The sequence below is a fragment of the Balaenoptera acutorostrata genome, chromosome 7, assembly GCF_949987535.1.
Source record: "Balaenoptera acutorostrata chromosome 7, mBalAcu1.1, whole genome shotgun sequence".
In the NCBI taxonomy this organism is placed as follows: domain Eukaryota; kingdom Metazoa; phylum Chordata; class Mammalia; order Artiodactyla; family Balaenopteridae; genus Balaenoptera; species Balaenoptera acutorostrata.
The window spans coordinates 7690218-7714597 of NC_080070.1; the positions used below are offsets into that span (position 1 = coordinate 7690218).

At 43.7% G+C, this 24380-nt stretch overlaps 1 protein-coding gene across 4 annotated transcripts in view; it reads right to left on the minus strand.

The window, feature by feature from the left end:
• The window catches only part of CUL1 (cullin 1), a 110411-nt gene that overhangs the window by 67685 nt on the left and 18346 nt on the right, over nt 1-24380 (minus strand). For 3 of the 4 annotated variants that reach the window (XM_007184660.3, XM_057549634.1, XM_057549636.1), the window contains one exon: nt 1417-1718. In XM_007184660.3, coding sequence (XP_007184722.1) covers nt 1417-1556 — 140 coding nt within the window. In that variant the 5' untranslated portion in view covers nt 1557-1718. Of the gene's footprint in view, nt 1-1416; nt 1719-4465; nt 4746-24380 lie in introns of all 4 variants that reach the window. The other variant, XM_057549635.1, reaches the window with a different exon arrangement.

Genomic DNA, 24380 nt, shown 5'->3' on the forward strand with positions numbered 1-24380 from the left:
ATATATATATATTTTTTAATCTGTTAATTTTATTTATTTTTGGCTATGTTGGGTCTTCGTTTCTGTGCGAGGGATTCCTCCAGTTGTGGCAAGCGGGGGCCACTCTTCATCGCGGTGCGCGGGCCTCTCACTATCGTGGCCTCTCTTGTTGCGGAGCACAGGCTCAGTAATTGTGGCTCACGGGCCCAGTTGCTCCGCGGCATGTAGGATCTTCCCAGACCAGGGCTCGAACCCGTGTCCCCCTGCATTAGCAGGCAGATTCTCAACCACTGTGCCACCAGGGAAGCCCCTAAAGCTGTTTTTTTAAAAGTATTCTACAGTGTAAGTATATACACATTTATGAATATCTGTACATACCTACAGTAAGGTTTAAATGTAGAGATAGACATATAGTTTCATATCTATTTAAATTAATGTTAATTTTTTCAGATTATCAAACATTAGCATAGTTGAGGGCATACTGGAATATCGCATAACCGAGTTTGACAATCACTGATACATATTAAAGATTTACTTAAATCTCCACTGAACTGGCAACCTGCTCTTTGGTGAGTTAGCTTAAACTGCAACTTCTTGTATTTGAATGGAATCAAGAAACTCTACAAGTTAAATAGTATGTCTTGGAGTACAGGCGTCCCTCGATACCTGTGGGGGACAGGTTCCAGGAACCCTCCGCGCCAACAATACCAAAACCCGCGGATGCTCAAGCTCCTTATGTAAAGTGGCTCGCACAGGTGGAGTTCCGCATCTGCGGGTCAGGAGGGCCGACTGTATACAAAAGACAACATATCCTTCGTAGCACACAGCGGTCCCCTGCACCCATCGTGGACCACATAACAGTGAGTGCAACACTTGAACACATTATTTGTAAAACAAGGCCATAAGAGCACAACTTTTGCTCTATGTGGTGACCCTTTAGACGGGAGTCAGCAAACCTGTCCCATAAAGGACCAGACAGTAAACACACAGCTTTGTGGATCAGACCGTTTCTGATGCAAGCTATTCCACTCTGCCCCCATAGCATGAAGGCAGCCCCGCACAACATAGAAACCAATGCTCCCCGGCTTTAACCAGCGCTGTCCAGCAGAACTTCCTGCAATGATAAAAGTAGTCTATTACCTACTGAGCACTTGAAAACACGGCTACCACGACTAATGATTTCAAATGTAAACAGCCACGTGCCGCTACAGGCTGCTGTCCTGAACAGCACTGCTTTAGACTACCAAGTAGCCAATTTCACCTCTGCTCAAAACAAAGAAGAGTAAATGAGTTAACTTTTAAAGCAAAAAACGAGTCCTATATTACAGGATGAACTGGAAGAGAAGACGTGACGTAAAATTTCTAACAACTCACAGATCAGACCAGTAAATAATCAAAATCCTAAGCAAATCAATCACAGCTCAAGCAGGAGGATACGTGTAGAGTTCCATGTATCTGGATTTCGCCATACTTTGTCTGGTATACACTTGCTGGATTCCAGCTCTGAGGTCGTCCCAGATCTGGTCAAGGCCAATCTGCTTCAGTCCATGGGGATTCTGACTCCTGTTGGATGACATCGTTGAGTAATATTCTGAAGTCGTCCAGTGCAGCAATCCTTATTCAAGGTACAGCTACTTCTCCATTAGATGAAAATATACAGTATCATTCCAAATTTATTCACAGCAGTTCAGAAAGGACGTCCTTTAAAGGCAGAGAATGAAATCTCATTGCAGGCAAACCTGAAGAAGAAATAAAGGGAACTAATTAATGCTTTTTCAACATCCTGCGTTGGGGTGGGAGCGGGGGTGGGATAGGATGCCTGCCGCACGACAGAAATAGTCTGCAGGCCTCAGGAGGTACCACTCTAATCCAGAGAGGGTTTCTCTTTCTGTGTGGAAACACACTCATATTACATGGTCTGTGTGTGCTTACGGAGACGCTTAGTTCAAAATCATTATGACTATTAGTGCTCACCAGAAAAGCTGGGTAAAACGGACACAGCACAACCAACATGTTACTTTGCAGGCCTTCTAAAGGTATCAAAACTTAAACTATATTACTTGACCTACGTAACAGTTAGAAAGACAAACTCAAAGGAAAAAAGGCAAAGGAAATTTCCAGAAAGAGAAACAAAAATAGCTAGTACAAAAAGCCAAACATTCAATCTCACTAGTTACCTGTGAATTTAAAACACTTTTCACTTAGCATCTGGCGAAATGCAGATGTTGTTGAGGCTGAAGGTGAGGGGAAATGGTCACTCGGCCCCACTCCCCCGCCACCTTTTTGGTGCCGCACCTGGCGGCTCGTGGGATCTTAGTTCCCCGCAATTAGGGATTGAACCTGGGCCCTGGCCGTGAAAGTGCCGAGTCCTAACCACTGGACCGTCAGTGAATGCCTGGTCACTCCCTTTTCAGAAGGGAATTGGGCAAGAATTACCAAAATTTAAAATGTTCCCTGAATTTAGGGAGACCCGGGTTTGAAGCTCAGCTCCATACCTACAAATATGTGGTCTTGGGCAAGTTACTTAACTTCTCACTGCTCTAAGCCTCAATTTCCCAGCCTGCAAAATGGGGGCAAATCTACTTAACACATAGTAAACTCGTGACAAGTGGTAATGGCTATTATTTCTAAGTGTATGAAGCTCCTGCAAAATACAATTTATAATGCCTCAGGATTATGGATCCACAGATAAAGAACTTCAGCTATCCAATATTGTGTTAAGTCAGTACTTCCCAATACAAAACATTACAGACATACTTTAAGGATTGTCTATGTACATCACATCAAAATGTGGAGGTTTTTAAACAAGTATTTCTGGTGCAAAACTAGGAAACACTGAATTATTTTAATGGCTCCAAAAAATAATTGTTGGGAGGTAAATGGTATCTGGAACAAGAAGAATGGGTTGTCAAAGTCTGCAAGGGACTCAGTGCATCCTGCATCTTCAACGGCATTAGAGAGCTCTCCGTAGGCTAAGGCACATTTAAGGACAATGTAGGTCACGCACATGGATTAAGTCTGAACTTCGGAAGCATAAATCATCTCTAATATTTATAACCTAAGCTATGGGACTTAATATTTTATGCAACCATGACACCATTCCTGATCCTGAAAATATTTTATGTCATACATTCAAATAGGTATGTCCAAATGTGAAATATAACGATGTCTAACAAGAACGAATCTCCAAGTTTTAAGAAACTAACGACTCAGCAACCGCTTGGCAAATGTTTCCTAATATAATTTCAATCTGCCTTTCCTCTGCCTTGGATGGTACGTACTATCGCCCCACGTGACAGGAATCAGGGCACTGCAGACTGGCAGTGCCACCTGATAGCACCCCTATTTAAACCTACACTCCATTCGCTGTCACTCACTTAGTTTTTCCCTAAAGGGAAATTATCACTTTAATTTCCCAGACTCACAATTCAGTCAATTCTACCTTAGATCGTAAGCTTTCTCAGACCCATCTAGATGCTCTATTTACTTCCTTTTCTTCTCTTCTAATTTCTACCAGCAACTGAAAAAAATGTTCAACTTTCCCCATTTTTTTAAACTCATTTTAAAAAATTTATTTATTTATTTATTTGGTTGTGCTGGGTCTTAGTTGCGGCACGCGGGCTCCCTAGCTGTGGCATACACGTGGGATCTAGTTCCCCGACCAGGGATGGAACCCGAGCCCCCTGCATTGGGAGCACAGAGCTTTAACCACTGCCCCACCAGGGAAGTCCCTTGACTTTCCCCATTTTTATCTTTACCTCACCTTATCATTTCAACTGGGTACCTTAAAAAATTACATTCAATTATGACACATAAGCATAGGATGGGGATGTTATCAACCCTTCTCTCTTCAAACCTCCATAGGCCAGTCACTCACAACGTTCATCTCCAGCCCAGACTTCTTCTCTGAACTCCAGGCCTATCTCTGTATCCAGTTCACATCTTCTCCTATGTCTCAAACCCAGCAGATCCACAACTAGACTCAGGATCTTCCTCCAACCTCCATTCTCCACCAGCGCTGCCCACCTTAGTAAGTGGCAACTCCACGTACCCACGCACCAGAAACCTGGGAATAATTCTAATGCCTTATCCCTCATCTTTCACATTCAGCTGCTATAGACTTTAACTCTCAAGGTCATTTCAAATCCACTCACTCATCTCTATTTCCTCTTCCAATAATCATCACCGTCCTCTCTTACCTGGACCACTATTTTCATAGTCTAAACTGGACTCCCGTACCTCCCAATACTTATGTCACTGCCCATCTGTTCTTCACATGGCAGTTGAGTCTAAAGCTGTCCCTCTGACTAGGCTGCCACCCTGAGAGCAAAGGCAGCCTGAAGTGGAGGAATCCTTACTACGGCAGAACCACATCTCTCTGCTCGTTTGCCTCTTACAAAACTCCCCCTTCACCCCCGTGGGGACAGCCACACAGACTCCGTCCGCCTTTCTTGGACGTGCCAGCCCCCTTTCCACGCCCGAACACCTGTGCACTTGCTGCTGCTTCCCGGAAAGCTCCTCTTCGTCAAGTTCTTTTCCAGCCACAGAAGACACACTAGGGAACTCCCAGGCGAGGTTCAGGTTCGCCCATTTCCAGGCCTTCCCCGTCTTAACTCTCACTCAGAGGCGACGCTCCACGGCTGTGTCTTTTCTGGGACTCTCTCCCTGTACCGGTGAGAAGGATCCCCGGGCACAGAGGCCGTCTCTTTCACTCACCACAGTGCCTCTGAGCCCGCTTCAGAGCAGGCGCAGAGCTCCATCAGTGTCTTGCATGAATAAACGAGAGAGTAAATTAAGGAATTGATGAGTTACATGTTTTGAAAGGATTTAGAAATAAGGAAATACCAGCATCATCGAGCATCTAAACTCGCCCCAAATCCCCCTGTAGTATCTCCACAAATTCTACCTTGTTCCCTTTCAACTTTTTCCTTCAAACACTAGATTTTAGGCTAAAATTTACTTCTTGCTGTTTCCTTTAGTCATGTTTTATATTATCCTGGTCAGTGTAAACGCATACATATTTTAACACAGTTTTTAAACACTTATGAGAGTTATAGAAATCTAGTGACCATTAATATTTATCTAACAAACACTTAGTAGGAAGCGATCCCGTGCCAGGCACTGTCCTCTGCCCTGGTTAGCTACTGTTAATAGTAAATCAAAGCAGACGCGGTCCACTTCCGTGACGCCACTGCCATGGAATGAAACATCTAAGAGGTTAGCATACACATCTTCGGTATATAACCCACTTGTAAACTGGAAACTTTACGTACCAGGCATTTGTGCCAAAAGTGTTTGCTCGTAAGAGCCAATTACAGTCACAGACGATTAGAGGTTAACCTTAAAAGATGGTTCTGGCCCTTCCTTTTACAGATGAAGAAACGGACTCAAAGAAGCAATCAGAGCTGATCAAGGTCACAATGCTAGGAGGTGGCAGGACCCCAGGCCAGAGCTCTGGATTCTCAAGCCAGTACTCCCCAACGCTCTAGTCTGAACTTCAGATTCTTTGACTTTTAAGGTGTCAATAAACAGGGAAACCGCTAACAGAGCCATGAGAAAAAAACACAAACAGATTCACCAGTTATCTATTAATCTTACAAACCCAAACAGCTCCAATGAAAAGAGTTGATAGTCTGAAAGAACAAACCAGTCCTAATCATATCAATATTAAATCTATTTAAATATTTTGAAATTTAAGAAAGCTGGGTCGGAAAAAAAAAAAAAAAAGCCTGACTTTTTAAACTAAGAACACTGCAAATATCAGAGCAGTATAAAGTCAGGGTAGCACTTGTCATACCAACCTCACCCCGAACCCTGCCCCAGGGGCAAGGTTAAGATACACCAAATAAAACGGTCAGTGATTTCTCCACAATACCTCATTGTCCTCACTCAACACCAGCCCCCAAATGTGTTCTTTCTTCCTCGTACTGTACATCTGATTCCAGTTACAAGCTTACTCTGTCAAGAGTCACTGGTATTCTAAGATCAAAAACAACCTTTTCATGTTAAAATGTCAAGTCTACTTTATTACGCACGTTTTGTGTCTAGGTCTACACGTGGAAATCTGGTGTCACAGCAAATCTCAGCTTATATGGAGACTAGGCCGAAAAATCAGCAAAGTATTCTACTCCTGCTTTTAGGTGCTTTATTGTTTTCCCTTTTAAACTACTCATTCCCCTTTTCTAGTTGTCCCCACTGAGATTCCAAAATTCATATAGAGTTGATCCAAGATTCACAAAAATTCCCATGTCCTTATTGACTTACTTGAGAAGTTTGAAGAGGATAACCTTATCTTATATTTTTAATATCCCCCAGTGAGCCTCACATGTCTATATTTAACATTTATCATTTATACTACAACAAACTAAATCTAAAGTGAAATGTTAAAAGTAAGTACATCAGAAAAAGGTCCTAAAAATCAGGTCACATGCTGATAGCAGCTGACCTGCGGGTCTCAGGCTGGGCTCCCTGGAGCAGATGCTGGGACAGAGTTTGGGAGGAAGATGCTTCTTAGGGGTGACACCTGTGAGGGGCAGGGGAGGAAGGGAACTGTGAGGCGGTCCCCACCTGGCAGGCAGCTGGGTGCCCAGCACTGCCTGGACACGGCACACAGGGCTGCAGAGGCAGCGCTTCTGCTCCTGCCGGCTCAGTCCCTGCAGCGGGCCGGGCAGGGCGGCTCTAACTGGAGGCCACCTGCTGACCATGCGCAGGAGTCAAGTCTTCCCCTGACGGGGCACCTGGGTGGGGCCCAAATGGACACAAGATGCTTTGCTCACGGAGGTTTCCACCTTGGGGTGTGAGTGGGTTTGTGTGTCTGGATTTCACCTGTTTATGCAGCACTCAGTGTCTGACTATAAAACTGTTTGGAGTAATAAAGTACAATAATAGAGGTGCCCATAAAAGACTGGCTTAGGGGCTTCCCTGGTGGTGCAGTGGTGAAGAATCCTCCTGCCAATGCAGGGGACAACGGGTTCGAGCCCTGGTCCGGGAAGATCCCACATGCCGCGGAGCAACTAAGCCCGTGCACCACAACTACTGAGCCTGCGCTCTAGAGCCCACGAGCCACAACTACTGAGCCCGCGTGCCACAACTGCTGAAGCCCGCGCGCCTAGAGCCCGTGCTCTGCAACAAGAGAAGGCACTGCAGTGAGAAGCCCGCGCACCACAACGAAGAGTAGCCCCCGCTCGCCACAACTAGAGAAAGCCCACGCACGCAGCAACTAAGACCCAACGCAGCCCCCTCACCAAAAAAAAAAAAAAAAAGACTGGCTTAGCTGTCAATGTTGAATTTTCAGGAATAAACCACTTTACAAACCATATACCCTCCATCTCATAACCAGGCCATCAAAAACTATCAATAATCTTAATCCGACCTCATGAAAAGTCAGAGGCATAAATGGCTTTGGGGTAAGGGCTAAAAATATTTTCCCAATAATTCACAATCACAGAGCCAAAAAATTTAGGATGTCCAAGAGGCCGAGAGATATTAAAAACAAAAAACAAAACGAAACGAAATATACACTTAGGAAATCGGGTGGTTTTCAAAAGTACTCTGTTACAGTAGGTCCTTGGCATCACAGGGTTTACCAATTGTGGTGATGAATATCCAGGAGGAACACTCAAGTTTTCGTAGGTAGAATCTGCAGATTTGCCACTTCACCATTTGGAAGCACAGGCCCAAGCACAGGAAACCAAGGCACAAAATGCAGCCAACCAAGGGCAGGAACGGATGGCAGAGCCGGCTGTAGCGTCCACCCCAGAGCCTGGCTCAGAAGCCTGCATGAGTACCAGCACTGCTCACGCACCCGCCCTCCCTTCACCTTCCTCTCTCCCAGAAAGTAAGATAACGGAGCAGAACCCAGGAGCCAAAATAAACAAAAGCATCTAACAGAAGGGAGGTTGTCTATTTAAGGCTTTGCCTCATGGAAGAGACTGCTGTTCCAAAGGGATATGAAAGCCAACAGAATCAATATTAAACAAGTTTTCTAACAATTCAAATTGTGAACGAATCAGCCTGTTTCTCAAGATTAATGGTGCATAAGATTCCTTCGTTGAGTACAAGTGTGAACTAACCAAATGACCTCCAAGAATCCTGCAAAATACATCCTCTTTGATATTAGTAATTCACAGTTTCATTAGTTAAGGAAAGGGCTTTCTTTTTTTTTTTTTTTTTTTTAAAGGATTTTCTTATTTATTTATTTATTTATTTTTGGCTGTGTTGGGTCTTCGGTTCATGCGAGGGCCTTCTCCAGTTGCGGCAAGCGGGGGCCACCCCTCATCGCGGTGCGGGGACCGCCCTTCATCGCGGTGCGCGGGCCTCTCCCTACCGCGGCCCCTCCCGTCGCGGGGCACAGGCTCCAGACGCGCAGGCTCAGCAATTGTGGCTCACGGGCCCAGCCGCTCCGTGGCACGCGGGATCCTCCCAGACCAGGGCCCGAACCCGCGTCCCCTGCATTAGCAGGCAGACTCTCAACCACTGCGCCACCAGGGAAGCCCAGAAAGGGCTTTCTTAAAAGAGCACTTATAACAGCCATCTACAGACACTGACTGGAACGTCAACTGAACAGATCACTGAGGGAATCTGGGGAAACGCTAGCTTTACTGAAGCTAAATATTTTGTTTGCTTTAATACTTCAGAGGCCTTGATAAGTGAATGTGTCTTATGAATTTCCATCAGGAAAACAGTATAAAGCATCTCCTACTCAAATTGACTTGGCCAGAGCGTATTTTTTCCTGAACATATCTCAGGACTGGATTTTCAAGAAAACACTAATGTTTCAAGGAACAACATAACTTAAAAAAAAAAGGGGGGGGGGAGGTAAATCTGTGCTGATCCCTACAGGGTCCTAACTCTCTTGGGATCAACCACACATTGTTCTGCAACTTTTGCATTTAACAATGAGATAAACATCACTTCACTTAATGAAATACGCCTCACTGGTTTTGTGAACATATAATATTCTACTGTTCATCACACCAGCGCCCTGCTAGAGAGCTTCTAGGTGTTGACTTTTTAACAGTTGTCAGTAATACTGCAACAGGCAGCCTCCTATGGATTTCAATTCTGTTGACTTTGAGCATGTATGATAAACACCCACGAGTATCTACAGGATAAATGGACCATGGAACCATTTACCAGGACAGAACACATCAGAGGGAAGACAGCGGGAGATAGTTTACTTTTGGACCCGGTGAATCTGAGGTGCTTGAGAGCTCATCTCTGATGGACACTACTTGAGTCTGGGAACCAGAGTTAATCAGAGAAATTACAGAAAAAGATGCGTCCAAACTGAATCCTGAGGAACATTTAGAAACTGACTAGATGCTGAGGAACCCACGGAGTTTGTACCTGCAAAGTTACAGCCAAAAGCAACGAGACCTATCCTGGAGGCCAGAGAAGGCCATGGCTGGCTGGGCCTAAGGAGGTCGCTGCCATTTACTTCCTGTATGATCTTGGGTAAATCACTTAATATCTATGAGGGTCAGGGTTGAATGTGGCAACGTAGTGTGTGATAAATGCTAGCTGTTCTTTTCATCATCGTGACAGTATACGAAATGTAGCTTCTGACTTCAGTTCTATGTAAGTCACTGGGGACCTGAGCAAGGCAGGTTTCACTGGTTTTAAGAGGAGGAATCCAACTGGAGTGGGCTGGGAGGGACAGAAATGCAGACTATCTTTAGGAATTCTGGCCATGAAGGCGTGAAGAGGCTGGAAGGGCATGCGACAGCCGACAGCCGGGAAAGGCCCGCATGTCCTCGCCCTCTCTCCAGAGAAAGAGCGAGGGACGGGAGGACAGGGGGCTGTGGCTGCGAGGGGCGCAGCTGGGAGGCCAGGCCCGAGAGGGGCTGACGTGAGTGAGGTGGAGGCACCGAAGGCCACGTCGCCTGCGACAGGGTGAAAGGGCACACTGGCCGCTGCAGGCGGGCTGAGCAGTCGGGCAGCACCGGGGGGACGAGCAGAGCCCCCAGACCGCCTTTGACGGGAGCCCATGGGACGTGGGGGAACAGCGACGGCCACACCTCGGCTTCAGGGGCCTTAGTCTCTGAGGAAGAGCAAGGAGGCCGAAGGCGTGTGGAGAGGGGCTTCCGAGGAGTTTCCCATTCCCAGAATTGGGCTCCAGAAGGTTCCATGAAGAACCAAGTGGGGAAAGAAAGGAGGGCGGGGAGGACTGGGGTAGGAATCTGGGTCATTGGGGACAGACAATGCAGCTACGGGGGGTTAGTTCAGAGATGGGAGAGACCCTGGGGAGACACAAGGGGACTTAGGCCTCTGGTTTCACTAGAGGGTGGCTTCCAATTTATGGGACGGGGCATGGCCCCCGGACTGGACCATGTCTCACCAACTAAGCTCCGTGCATGCTCCTAATGTGTTACATTATTCCCCCAACAAGTCTTAAATACAGAACAGACAAGAATATAAGTTAAGACTTTAATGAACGTAACTACATTTCTACTCTAGGGGAGGAACCCGTAAATTTTAAAATAATAAAAGAATTGTGTCCCCTGCTCAATTTCACCTCCAATACTCAAAAAAACCCAGATACCACCTTTGTCTATTAATGCAGTCCTGATAATTTCCTCTGTTCCTATAAATTAAGACCAAACACACTTAGCAGATGCTTTTGCACGAGCCAATGTTGAACAGTGTTAAGTAAACAAAGCAAAATCAATCAAATCAGAGTTGTAACAGGAATACATGAAACAGGGTTCTTCAAAAAGACCACAGCTGCTTCAGTTAGGTGACTGCTCTTGAAAAAATGTAAAAAGATAAAAACAAACCATGGACTTAAAGTGTTACAGTATCTTCTAAAAATAAAGCATTAGAGTAAATGAAAATACAGTTAAAATTCACTGTTAAAAAATAAAACAAGGGGCTTCCCTGGTGGCGCAGTGGTTGAGAATCTGCCTGCCAATGCAGGGGACACGGGTTCGAGCCCCGGTCTGGGAAGATCCCATATGCCGCGGAGCAACTAGGCCCGTGAGCCACAATCACTGAGCCTGCGCGTCTGGAGCCTGTGCTCCGCAACAAGAGAGGCCGCGTTATTGAGAGGCCCGCGCACCGCGATGAAGAGTGGCCCCCACTTGCCGCAACTAGAGAAAGCCCTCGCACAGAAACGAAGACCCAACACACCCATAAATAATAAATAAATTTAAATAAATAAATAAATAAATAAATAAAACAAGGTGAAATGTAGCTTTTCTAATTTAGTAACATTTTAAATCTGATTAAAATGTGAATGATCCTGGGTATTACTCAGTAATTACTTATTTTCTAACACTTGGTTAAAAGTATGCAGAACCCCCGGCTTTCACCTGCAGTGTGGCACGTAAGACATGAAATGTATGATAAAACAGTGATTTAGACCTAGAGGAACGTTTGCCTATGCACACCAAGAAATATGCAAACATGCATTTGCCATATGCTTATAAGAAGGAGAACAAAAACACAAACCTAGAAACAACCCACAAGTTCACCAACAGGAAAATTCACAAACTGTAGGACAGTCACACAACAGACCACACACAAATCAACTTTGGCTACTACAACACAGATAAATTTTAGAAAAAGTCTAGAGCGAAAACAGTGACAGAGGAATTCATATTGTATGATACCATTTTTACATATGAGAGTTAAAAAAAAAAACCAACAAAAAACACAGGAGAGAAAAGCCAAGGAACTCCTGGGGCTGCCAGAAGCTAGAAGGCAAGGAAGGATCCTCCCCTGATGGCTTGGAGGAAGCATGGCCCTGCCGAAACCCTGACTTTGGACTATAGTTTCCAGAACTATTCAGGTCATGAATGCATGGTCTTAAAACCATATTAATGGGAGGAACCAAGATGGCAGAGTATAAGGACGTGCTCTCACTCCCTCTTGGGAGAACACCAGAATCACAACTAGCTGCTGGACAATCATCAACAGGAAGACACTTCAACTCACCAAAAAAGATACCCCACATCCAAAGACAAAGGAGAAACCACAATGAGACGGTAGGAGGGGCGCAATCACAGTAAAATTAAATCCCATAACTGCTGGGTGGGTGACTCACAGACTGGAGAACACTTATACCACAGAAGTCCACCCACTGGAGTGAAGGTTCTGAGCCCCACGTCAGGCTTCCCAACCTGGGGGTCTGGCAACGGGAGGAGGAATTCCTAGAGAATCAGACTTTGAAGCCTAGTGGAAATTGATTGCAGGACTTTGACAGGTCTGGGGGAAACAGAGACTCCACTCTTGGAGGGCACACACAAAGTAGTGTGCGCATCGGGACCCAGGGGAAGGAACAGTGACCCCAGGGGAGACCGAACCAGACCTACCTGCTAGTGTTGGAGGGTCTCCTGCAGAGGCGGGGGTGTGGGGGGTGGGGGTGTCTGTGGCTCACCGGGGGGGGGGGGGGGGGGGGGACAAGGACACTGGCAGAAAAAGTTCTGGGAAGTACTCCTTGGCGTGAGCCCTCCCAGAGTCTGCCATTAGCCCCACCAAAGAGCCTGCCATTAGCCCCACCAAAGAGCCCAGGTAGGCTCCAATGTTGGGTTGCCTCAGGCCAAACAACCAACAGGGAGGGAACCCAGCCCCACCCATCAACAGTCAAGCGGATTAAAGTTTTACTGAGCTCTTCCCACCAGAGCAACAGTCAGCTCTACCCACCACCAGTCCCTCCCATCAGAAAACTTACACAAGCCTCTTAGATAGCCTCATCCACCAGAGGGCAGACAGCACAAGCAAGAAGAACTACAATCCTGCAGCCGGTGGAACAAAAACCACATTCACAGAAAGACAAACAACATGAAAAGGCAGAGGGCTATGTACCAGAAGAAGGAACAAGATAAAACCCCAGAAAAATAACTAAATGAAGTGGAGATAGGCAACCTTCCAGAAAACAAATTCAGAATAATGATAGTGAAGGTGATCCAGGACCTCAGAAAAACAATAGAGGCAAAGATCGAGAAGATGCAAGAAATGTTTAACAAAGATCTAGAAGAATTAAAGAACGAACAAACAGAGATGAACAATACAATAACTGAAATGAAAAATACACTAGAAGGAATCAATAGCAGAATAACTGAGGCAGAAGAACGGATAAGTGACCTGGAAGACAGAATGGTGGAATTCACTGCTGCGGAACAGAATAAAGAAAAAAGAATGAAAAGAAATGAAGACAGCCTAAGAGACCTCTGGGACAACATTAAACGCAACAACATTCACATTATAGGGGTCCCAGAAGGAGAAGAGAGAGAGAAAGGACCAGAGAAAATATTTGAAGAGATTATAGTCAAAAACTTCCCTAACATGGGAAAGGAAACAGCCACCCAAGTCCAGGAAGCACAGCGAGTCCCATACAGGATAAACCCAAGGAGAAACACGCCAAGACACATAGTATCAAATTGACAAAAATTAAAAACAAAGAAAAACTATTGAAAGCAGCAAGGGAAAAACGACAAATAACATACAAGGGAACTCCTATAAGGTTAACAGCTGATTTCTCAGCAGAAACTCTACAAGCCAGAAGGGAGTGGCATGATACACTTAAAGTGATGAAAGGGAAGAACCTACAACCAAGATTACTCTACCCGGCAAGGATCTCACTCAGATTCGATGGAGAAATCAAAAGCTTTACAGACAAGCAAAGGCTAAGAGAATTCAGCACCACCAAACCAGCTCTTCAACAAATGCTAAAGGAACTTCTCTAAGTGGGAAACACAAGAGAAGAAAAGGACCTACAAAAACAAACCCAAAACAATTAAGAAAATGGTCATAGGAACATACATATCGATAATTACCTTAAACGTGAATGGATTAAATGCTCCAACCAGAAGACACAGGCTTGCTGAATGGATACAAAAACAGATCCATATATATGCTGTCTACAAGAGACCCACTTCAGACCTAGGGACACATACAGACTGAAAGTGAGGGGATGGAAATAGATATTCCATGCAAATGAAAATCAAAAGAAAGCTGGAGTAGCTATACTCATATCAGATAAGATAGACTTTAAAATAAAGAATGTGGGGCTTCCCTGGTGGCGCAGTGGTTAAGAATCCGCCTGCCAATGCAGGGGACACAGGTTCGAGCCCTGGTCTGGGAAGATCCCACATGCTGCCGAGCGGCTAGGCCTGTGAGCCACAACTACTGAGCCTGCGTGTCTGGAGCCTGTGCTCCACAACAGGAGAGGCCGCGACAGTGAGAGGGCCGCGCACCGCGATGAAGAGTGGCCCCCGCTCGCCGCAACCGGAGAAAGCCCTCGCACAGAAACGAAGACCCAACACAGCCATAAATAAATAAATAAATAAATTTATAAATAAAAAAAAAAGAATGTTATAAGAGACAAGGAAGGACACTACATAATGATCAAGGGATCAATCCAAGAAGAAGATATAACAATTATAAATATATATGCACCCAACACAGGAGCACCTCAATACATAAGGCAACTGCTAACAGCCATAAAAGGGGAAATCGACAGTAACACAATAATAGTGGGGGACTTTAACACCTCACTTACACCAATGGACAGATCATCCAAAATGAAAATAAATAAGGAAACAGAAGCTTTAAATGACACAATAGACCAGATAGATTTAATTGATATTTATAGGACATTCCATCCAAAAACAGCAGATTACACTTTCTTCTCAAGTGCGCACGCAACATTCTCCAGGATAGATCACATCTTGGGTCACAAATCAAGCCTCAATAAATTTAAGAAAATTGAAATCATATCAAGTATCTTTTTTGACCACAACACTATGAGATTAGAAATGAATTACAGGGAAAAAAACGTAAAAAACATAAACACATGGAGGCTAAACAATATGTTACTAAATAACCAACAGATCACTGAAGAAATCAAAGAGGAAATCAAAGAATACCTAGAGACAAATGACAATGAAAACACGACAATCCAAAACCTATAAGATGCAGCAAAAGCAGTTCTAAGAGGGAAGTTTATAGCTATACAAGCCTACCTCAAGAAACAAGACAAATCTCAAGTAAACAATCTAACCTTACACCTAAAGAAACTAGAGAAAGAAGAACAAACAAAACCCAAAGTCAGCAGAAGGAAAGAAATCATAAAGATCAGAACAGAAATAAATGAAATAGAAACAAAGAAAACAATAGCAAAGATCAATAAAACTAAAAGCTGGTTCTTTGAGAAGATAAACAAAACTGATAAACCATTAGCCAGACTCATCAAGAAAGAGGGAGAGGACTCAAATCAATAAAATTAGAAATGAAAAAGGAGAAGTTACAACAGACACCACAGAAATACAAAGCATCCTAAGAGACTACTAGAAGCAACTCTATGCCAATAAAATGGACAACCTGGAAGAAATGGACAAATTCTTAGAAAGGTATAACCTTCCAAGACTGAAGCAGGAAGAAACAGAAAATATGAACAGACCAATCACAAGTAATGAAATTGAAACTGTGATTAAAAATCTTTCAACAAACAAAAGTCCAGGACCAGATGGCTTCACAGGTGAATTCTATCAAACATTTAGAGAAGAGCTAACACCCACCCTTCTCAAAGTCTTCCAAAAAACGGCAGAGGAAGAAACACTCCCAAACTCATTCTATGAGGCCACCATCACCCTGATACCAAAACCAGACAAAGACACTACAAAAAAAGAAAATTACAGACCAGTATCACTGATGAATATAGACGCAAAAATCCTCAACGAAATACTAGCAAACAGAATCCAACAACACATTAAAAGGATCATACACCACGATCAAGTGGGATTTATCCCAGGGATGCAAGGATTCTTCAATATACGCAAATCAATCAATGTGATACACCATATTAACAAATTGAAGAATAAAAACCATATGATCATCTCGAAAGACGCAGAAAAAGCTTTTGACAAAATTCAACACTGATTTATGATAAAAACTCTCCAGAAAGTGGGCATAGAGGGAACCTACCTCAACATAATAAAGGCCATATATGACAAACCCACAGCAAACATCATTCTCAATGGTGAAAAACTGAAAGCACTTCCTCTAAGATCAGGAACGAGACAAGGATGTCCACTCTCACCACTATTATTCAACCTAGTTTTGGAAGTCCTAGCCACGGCAATCAGAGAAGAAAAAGAAATAAAAGGAATACAAATTGGAAAAGAAGAAGTAAAACTGTCACTGTTTGCAGATGACATGATACTATGCATAGAGAATCCTAAAAATGCCACCAGAAAACTACTAGAGCTAATCAATGAATTTGGTAAAGTTGCAGGATACAAAATTAATGCACAGAAATCTCTTGCATTCCTATACACTAATGATGAAAAATCTGAAAGAGAAATTATGGAAACCCTCCCATTTACCATTGCAACAAAAAGAATAAAATACCTAGAAATAAACCTACCTAGGGAGACAAAAGACCTGTATGCATAAAACTATAAGACACTGATGAAAGAAATTAAAGATGATACCAACAGGTGGAGAGATATACCATGTTCTTGGATTGGAAGAATCAATATTGTGAAAATGACTATACTACCCAAAGCAATCTACAGATTCAATGCAATCCCTATCAAATTACCAATGGCATTTTTTACAGAACTAGAATCAAAAATCTTAATATTTGTATGGGGACACAAAAGACCCTGAATAGCCAAAGCAGTCTTGAGGGAAAAAAACCGAACTGGAAGAATCAGGATCCCTGACTTAAGACTGTACTACAAAGCTACAGTAATCAAGACAATAGGGTACTGGCACAAAAACAGAAATACAGATCATTGGAATAAGATAAAAAGCCCAGAGATAAACCCATGCACCTATGATCAACTAATCTATGACAAAGGAGGCAAGGATATACAATGGAGAAAAGACAGTCTCTTCAATAAGTGGTGCTGGGAAAACTGGACAGCTACAGGTAAAAGAATGAAATTAGAACACTCCCTAACACCATACACAAAAATAAACTCACAATGGATTCGAAACCTAAATGTAAGACTGGACACTATAAAACTCTTAGAGGAAAACATAGGAAGAACACTCTTTGACATAAATTACAGCAAGATCGTTTTTGATCCACCTCCTAGAGTAATGGATATAAAAACAAAAATAAATGGGACCTAATGAAACTTAAAAGTTTTTGCATAGCAAAGGAAACCATAAACAAGACGAAAAGACAACCCTCAGAATGGGAGAAAATACTCTCAAACGAATCAACAGACAAAGGATTATTAATCTCCAAAATATATAAACAGCTCCTGCAGCTCAATATTAAAGAAACAAACAACCAAATCCAAAAATGGGCAGAAGACCTAAATAGACATTTCTCCAAAGAAGACATACAGATGGCCAAGAAGCACATGAAAAGCTGCTCAACATCACTAATTATTAGAGAAATGCAAATCAAAACTACAATGAAGTATCACCTCACCCCAGTTAGAATGGGCATCATCAGAAAATCTACAAACAACAAATGCTGGAGAGGGTGTGGAGAAAAGGGAACCCTCTTGCACTGTTGGTGGTAATGTAAATTGATACAGCCACTACGGAGAACAGTATGGAGGTTCCTTAAAAAACTAAAAATAGAATTACCATATGATCCAGCAATCCCACTACTGGGCATATACCCAGAGAAAACAATAATTCAAAAAGACACATGCATCCCAATGTTCATTGCAGCACTATTTACAATAGCCAGGACATGGAAGCAACCTAAATGCCCATCGACGGACGAATGGATAAAGAAGTTGTGGTACATATATACAATGGAATATTACTCAGCCATAGAAAGGAATGAAATTGAGTCATTTGTTGAGACGTGGATGGATCTAGAGACTGTCATACAGAGTGAAGTAAGTCAGAAAGAGAAAAACAAATATCGTATATTAACGCATGTATGTGGAACCTAGAAAATGGTACAGATGAACCGGTTTGCAGGGCAGAAGTTGAGACACAGATGTAGAGAACAAACGTATGGACACCAAGGGGGGAAAACCGCGGTGGGGTGGGGATGGTGGTGTACTGAATTGGGCGATTGGGATTGACATGTATACACTGATGTGTATAAAATTGATGACTAATAAGAACCTGCAGTATAAAAAAACAAACAAAAAAAACAACTAATACTAAACTTTCTTTGGGTTATTTGTATGGAAATATGTTAATATAAGTGTTTCAGACATTACATGAAATTTCTAAATATCTTATGTTCTGGTATAATGTTGTAAGTCATAATTCTAGTTATTACTTTAAAATGTATATCTCAGAAATAACTAAATTTCCTTGTCAATTGCATTATTATGAACGTTCATCAAATCTTTAACCTTTTGTCATTTACAGACACTTCTGGGTGTACTCTGATGCTTTCGCAAAAATGTTCCTACAAAAGGGTTTCATCTTCAAGGAATTCATGGAAAAGACTAACAAGTACAGGTTTCTGGTAACTGACTATACTGCTGAACTGAATGAATAAGCATTTTCAGAACTCTAATGGAAAACTGATGAATTCATAAAAATGCTAACAAAAGATCAAGATGGAAAAAAAATTAATTACATGGGACTGAGTGAACTGATGAGGATGATTATAATTTCTGTGACTTTCTGTTTGAATAAAAAAAAGAAAATCCCCAAAAAGCAAACAAACAGAAAAAAAAAAAAAAAACCACAGGAGAGACAGCTCGCACTCCCCTGACAGAATGGGAGGACTGCCTGGAAGGTTCGGCTCACGGCTGGGTGAGGCACTGGCACCCGGGTTTACTGGCTCATGTTTAAAACCAAACAAACAACACCCCCCACCATCCTCGTCAGATAGACACTCTTGTGGGTGAAATGATACAATGGCTGGATATATACTTTAAAATATTGCAGAAAAAAAAAGCTGAGTGATAGTTACACTGTAGTTTCTATTTTCCATAATTAAAAGCTCTGCAAACCTACACAACATATGAAGTACAAACAGAACAAAGAGCAAGAGGACTGGGGCGGGGGGGGACGTGAACTTCAGGACACGGACGTGGGTGGAGATGGGACTGGAACGCAGCACAGGGAGCAAGCCCGCACTGGACGCTTCCTATTCCACAGGGCGGGGGTGGGTTCCCTACAGTAGGAGCTGCCCACTGGCACCCCTGAAATACTGTGATGTTTAATCACGATCTAGTTGATACACACAAAGAAATCTCAGTGCCACTTAGAACTGAGACTGGAAAGCTCCCAACCTGAGAAAATCTTAAATTCTATTAGAAAGTCTTAAATTCCATTAGAGTTTTCCATTCCATTAGAGTTGTAACACCTGAGAGGCAGATCCAGCCAACCTGGGTTTGACGCGCACACCTGGGATCAGGTAACAGGAAAGCTTCGGGCTGTAAACTTCGCAGACAGTTCTGGTCAGGATTTTACTAGACTGCTACACTCTCACTTTGATAATTCCGGTGGTACCACCCTCTGTGCACCTGCCACTCCACGCTGGTCCTGAATCCAGCTCTCCCTCCTACTCTCCTTTCCCGTACCTTCCAGAGGCCACAAGCTCACATGAATAAAACAGAACACCTCCCTCTCCGCCTTTCCTCCACCTTAGTTAACAGAAGCCTCAGTTGCCCAATTCAAAATCCTGGAGGTGATGAAAGCACCACCTCCTAACTGCAGACACATCTCCATTCACATACCACCCCACCCAGCCCCTCCATCGACACTTTAAATTAAGGGTCATGCTTAGCCTCTAACTAACCCTCCTTCTGTATTTCCCATCTTGGTAACAGGTCAGCTTTGATTCCTTTCTGTTCTTACCCCTGATGTAAAGTCAGTTCCGTCAACTCCCTCTTCTTCTTTTTAAAATTTATTTATTTTTGGGGCCGGTGTTGGGTCTTCGTTGCTGCACGCGGGCTTTCTCTAGTTGCAGCGAGCTGGGCTGCTCTTGGTTGTCGTGCATGGGCTTCTCTTGTTGCGGAGCACGGGCTCTAGGCGCGTGGACTTCAGTAGTTGTGGCTCGTGGGCTCTAGAGCGCAGGCTCAGCAGTTGTGGCACACGGGCTTAGTTGTTCCGCAGCATGTGGGATCTTCCCGGACCAGGGCTTGAACCCGTGTCCCCTGTGGATTCTTAACCACTGCGCCACCAGGAAAGCCCCTTCCTCTTCTCTTGAATCATCCACATCTCTTGATATCCACACAACTCCTAGAGTCCAAGAGGTATCACTGTCTCTCACTGGGGTCACTAACAAAAGTCTCTTCACTGCTCTCACACTGTGCAATTCACCCTCCACAATGGGGCCCGGGTTAATTTCTAAAACACAAGCAGCCTTTCATTCTGTTAAATGAGTAACTCCACGACCACCATCTACACTTTACCACACCGATGACCACCCTGGACAGTGTCTACCAAGTGGGACTGCTTGCTGCATGTCAGTTTACTCGCCGCCGTGTAAAGAAAGGACCCAATATTTTCTGTAGGTCTCAGTGCTAGACCCTGTGGCAATAGCAGTTGTGATACTTTTTCTCACTGAATCCTTACAGTAACCATATTCTCTGCAAGGTACTATCAATTTCTTACAAATGAGGATACTCAGGCTTGAAGATGTTCAGTAATTTGCCCAAAGCCATGGGCAAATTACTGCTAATAAGAGGCAAGTATTCACACCCAAGTATCTGGATTCCAAAGCCATGTTCTTTCTGTCACCCGCCCCTCCATGTTGTTTCCACAGGAAGGTGGAGATTTCTTACTCCACCTCCTTAAAAAGCGTGCTATGAAGACTTACTCTCCAATTTGAAATACAACACGAACCACAGGAACCACGCAAAAAGGCAACTGAAAGCTTCACGACGCAAGTGCGTAAGGACGAGCCCAAAGGACAGCAAACCCACAGGTCAAGGAAGAGCTGGCCAACTCAGGAACTGGACATTTATTCATACTCACATACTTCATTTGAATATTCATTTATTAGTATTTGAATGTTAATTATTAAAATTTTTCACTTTTTAAATCAAAGGAGTCTTAAAGAACAGGGGCTAATATCTTGTAAATGCACACCAGGAATGCGTGCATTCAATAATTAGGGGTCTACTTGTACATCACCAGGAAGGGCATTTACTACCTCGGATAAGCCTACCTGATTTCACTATTGAAACACAAGGCTTGCAAAATTTACACTTACTTATAAAATTTAAATATATTATTCCATTTCTATATAGAACTAAGGGAACAATTACAATTAAGTTCAAACAATTACAGTTGACAAAAGCATAAGAAAATTCCAATTAACATCTTAATAGATGGCTTTCTAGAGACATTAGCTGAGTTTTTGTCTCCACTTAGTCATTCAAAACCTTTAAATCCACAACTAGAAAGAGAAGCAAAAACACTCACCCAGACTGGAAGCGCGTTCTGCTTTTTCTCAAGCAACCAATTCACAGCCAAGTTCCCAAGACCTGAATGTATCGTAAGTGCTGGAATTGCCTTGTTTATGTCTTTACTCAAAGCTAGTGATTAAACATTTGGGCCATTTAAACACCGGGTTTGGTTAACATAAATTTACCATGTGACCCATCAATTCCGCCACGAGGTATCTACCCAAAAAACAAGACAACGTATGTCCATCCAAAGACCTGTACAAGAATGTTCACAGCACATTATTTATAAAAGCCAGAAAGTGGAAAACCCAAATGTCCACTAACAGGTGAATGTATAAGCAAAATAGCCTAAAGTCATATAAAAGAATACTCTCAGGCAATAAAAAGTGAAGTACTGATTGATGCACATCACAGCATGGACGAACCTCAAATACATTACGGTAAGTGAAAGCCAGAAGAAAAAGACCACGTGTTATATGATCCCATTTACTACATGAAATGTACAGAACAGGCAAACTACAGAGGCAGGAAGCAGACTCGTGCTTGCCTGGGGTGGCAGGAGGGAGAGTGCAGACAGCCACATGGGATATTCTGGGTGATGAAAATGTTTTAAAACTGGATTGTGGTGATGGCTGCACAACTCTAACTTTACTAAAAATCACTGAATTATACAAGTGAATTTTATGGTATGTGAATTATACCTCAATAAAACTGTTAGGAAAAAAAAGACAGCTTTAAAGCGTGCTAGCTATAAATCGTTCTGGGTCAAATTCAGGTCATTCACAGAAAGGAATGTATCTTTACAAAACGACCAGGTTCTGCATACGTAGGAGCCTTAGCATGAAAAACAGTATTATTGGGTGTTCTCCTGGAAAGAAAGCTTTATTTAAGAACTGCTATTTAATATGTTACCAACAGAGGGGTTCTTATTCTCCTGCAACACAAATCATTTAAAAGACAGCTGGAAGCACCAGAGGAGCTGCCACATGGCAGAGGCGTTTTACTGCCACAGTAAAGATAAAGACAGAACTGCAATAGAGTTCAGAGGGTCTGGAAGAAGTCATTCCAGGCTACAGTGACAAGAAGGCTCTACAAGCGTGTGCTCTGGACGCTTCTCAGGAAGGATCTGAAGGGCAGCAGACGAACAGGGAGGGTGTTTGGCAAGGGACGAGCAGGAGGCAGAGAAAACGAAACACAGGAGGCTGAGCATGGGATTCAGGCTAGAAGCTTCAGGGGCAGGAAGGTAGGTTTTCAGTAAGAGGATGTGAAGCCCTTCTTCTTCTTTTTTTTTGGCTGCGCAGCTTGAGGGATCTTAGTTCCCCGACCAGGGATCGAACCCGGGCCCTTGGCAGTGAGAGTGCAGAGTCCTAACGACTGGACCGTCACAGAACTCCCGCGAGGCCTTTATTTTTATTTTTTTTAATTTTTTAATTTTATTTTTTTATACAGCAGGTTCTTATTAGTCATCAATTTTATACACATCAGTGTATACATGTCAATTCCAATCGCCCAATTCATCCCACCACCATCCCCACCCCCCCTCGGCTTTCCCCCCTTGGAGGAGGCCTTTATTCTGAGTGGGCAACAGAGGCCTGCAAGGTTCCAGGGCAGGGAAGCGACACGACTGCCGTGATTTTAGAAACATTCATCTGACAGCTCTCGAGCTGGAGCTGGAGCTGGGGTGAAAGGGGACCTAAGGTCAGTGACACTAACTAACTTAGAGGCACAGCAATGGAAAAAGAAAAGGCCAGATGCTTAAAACGAAACCAAGCAGGGATGATGGGAACGTGGACCAGAATGGGCGGCAGTGGTGAGGAACGCCATAAGGATGAAGAGGGCGTCTCTCAAACTTGGACTTTCAAAGCTCTGAAAATTTACCTCTGGATTCCAGAATCTGACAGACACTGCATTACAAAGTCAAAATGACTTAACTATTGCTGGTGGGGATGTTCACTGAGACAGACGGTGACTGGCCACATCTAGTAACACCGCAGGTGCACTGACCCTTCCACCCAGCAATCTCACTTCTAGGAATCTATCCCCAAGATAAACTGGCCAAAAACTACACGAAGTTGTAAACTCCTCCAGTTCAGTCACGCAAAAGACTGAAAACCAACCTAAAATCCACCAAGAGGGGACGGAGCGCTAAGTTATGGCATGCCCACATCACGGAGCACCGTGCAGTTACAGAAAGGAAGGAGGGCAACCCCTACGCACTGACAATACAGTGACTTCCTAGTGGACACAGCAGCTGAAAAAAAGCAAGGTTCCCTGTGTGTGTGAGGGGAGGGGAGTAAATACTGACACACAGGGACAGATCTCTATTTTTCTTTTCGAAGAGAAACAAGTGGAGGGTAAACCAAACACTAATACAAGTGGTTACCCATGGGTGGAGGAGAGGGGTGCAGGCGAGATTCAGTGGGGGTCCGTGGATACAACTCAGGGGGCTGCGAACGCAGGTGGGGAAAAAAGTACATCTTATTTCCCACTCACCTCTGACTGAAACCCGACCACTCCTCCAATAATGAATGTAGGCAGCAGTCCACAACAGTTTTAGCAGGACCTCTGACTTTGCCACCAGGAAACCACAGGTATTTTCATTACTCCATGACAGTTATTGCCAGTATCATTTCTGCTCATCAATACTGTGGAATTACAGTAGCTTGGCATAAAAATTTTCATACCTCAAATAGGAAATATTGGACTCCCCTGGTGGCGCAGTGGTTGAGAATCTGCCTGCCAGTGCAGGGGACACGGGTTCGAGCCCTGGTCCGGGAAGATCCCACATGCCACGGAGCAACTAAGCCCGTGCGCCACAACTACTGAGCCTGTGCTCTAGAGCCCGCGAGCCACAACTACTAAAGCCCGCGTGCCTAGAGCCCGTGCTCCGCAACAAGAGAAGCCACCGCAATGAGAAGCCCGCCCACCACAACGAAGAGTTGCCCCCGCTCACTGCAACTAGAGAAAGCACGCACACAGCAACGAAGACCCAATGCAGCCAAAAATAAGTAAATAAATTTTTAAAAATAGGAAATATTTTAAATACGTTAACGTGTAATTCTCAGGGGTGAAGTTTGCTATTCTTTGTTGGACATCTTTCAT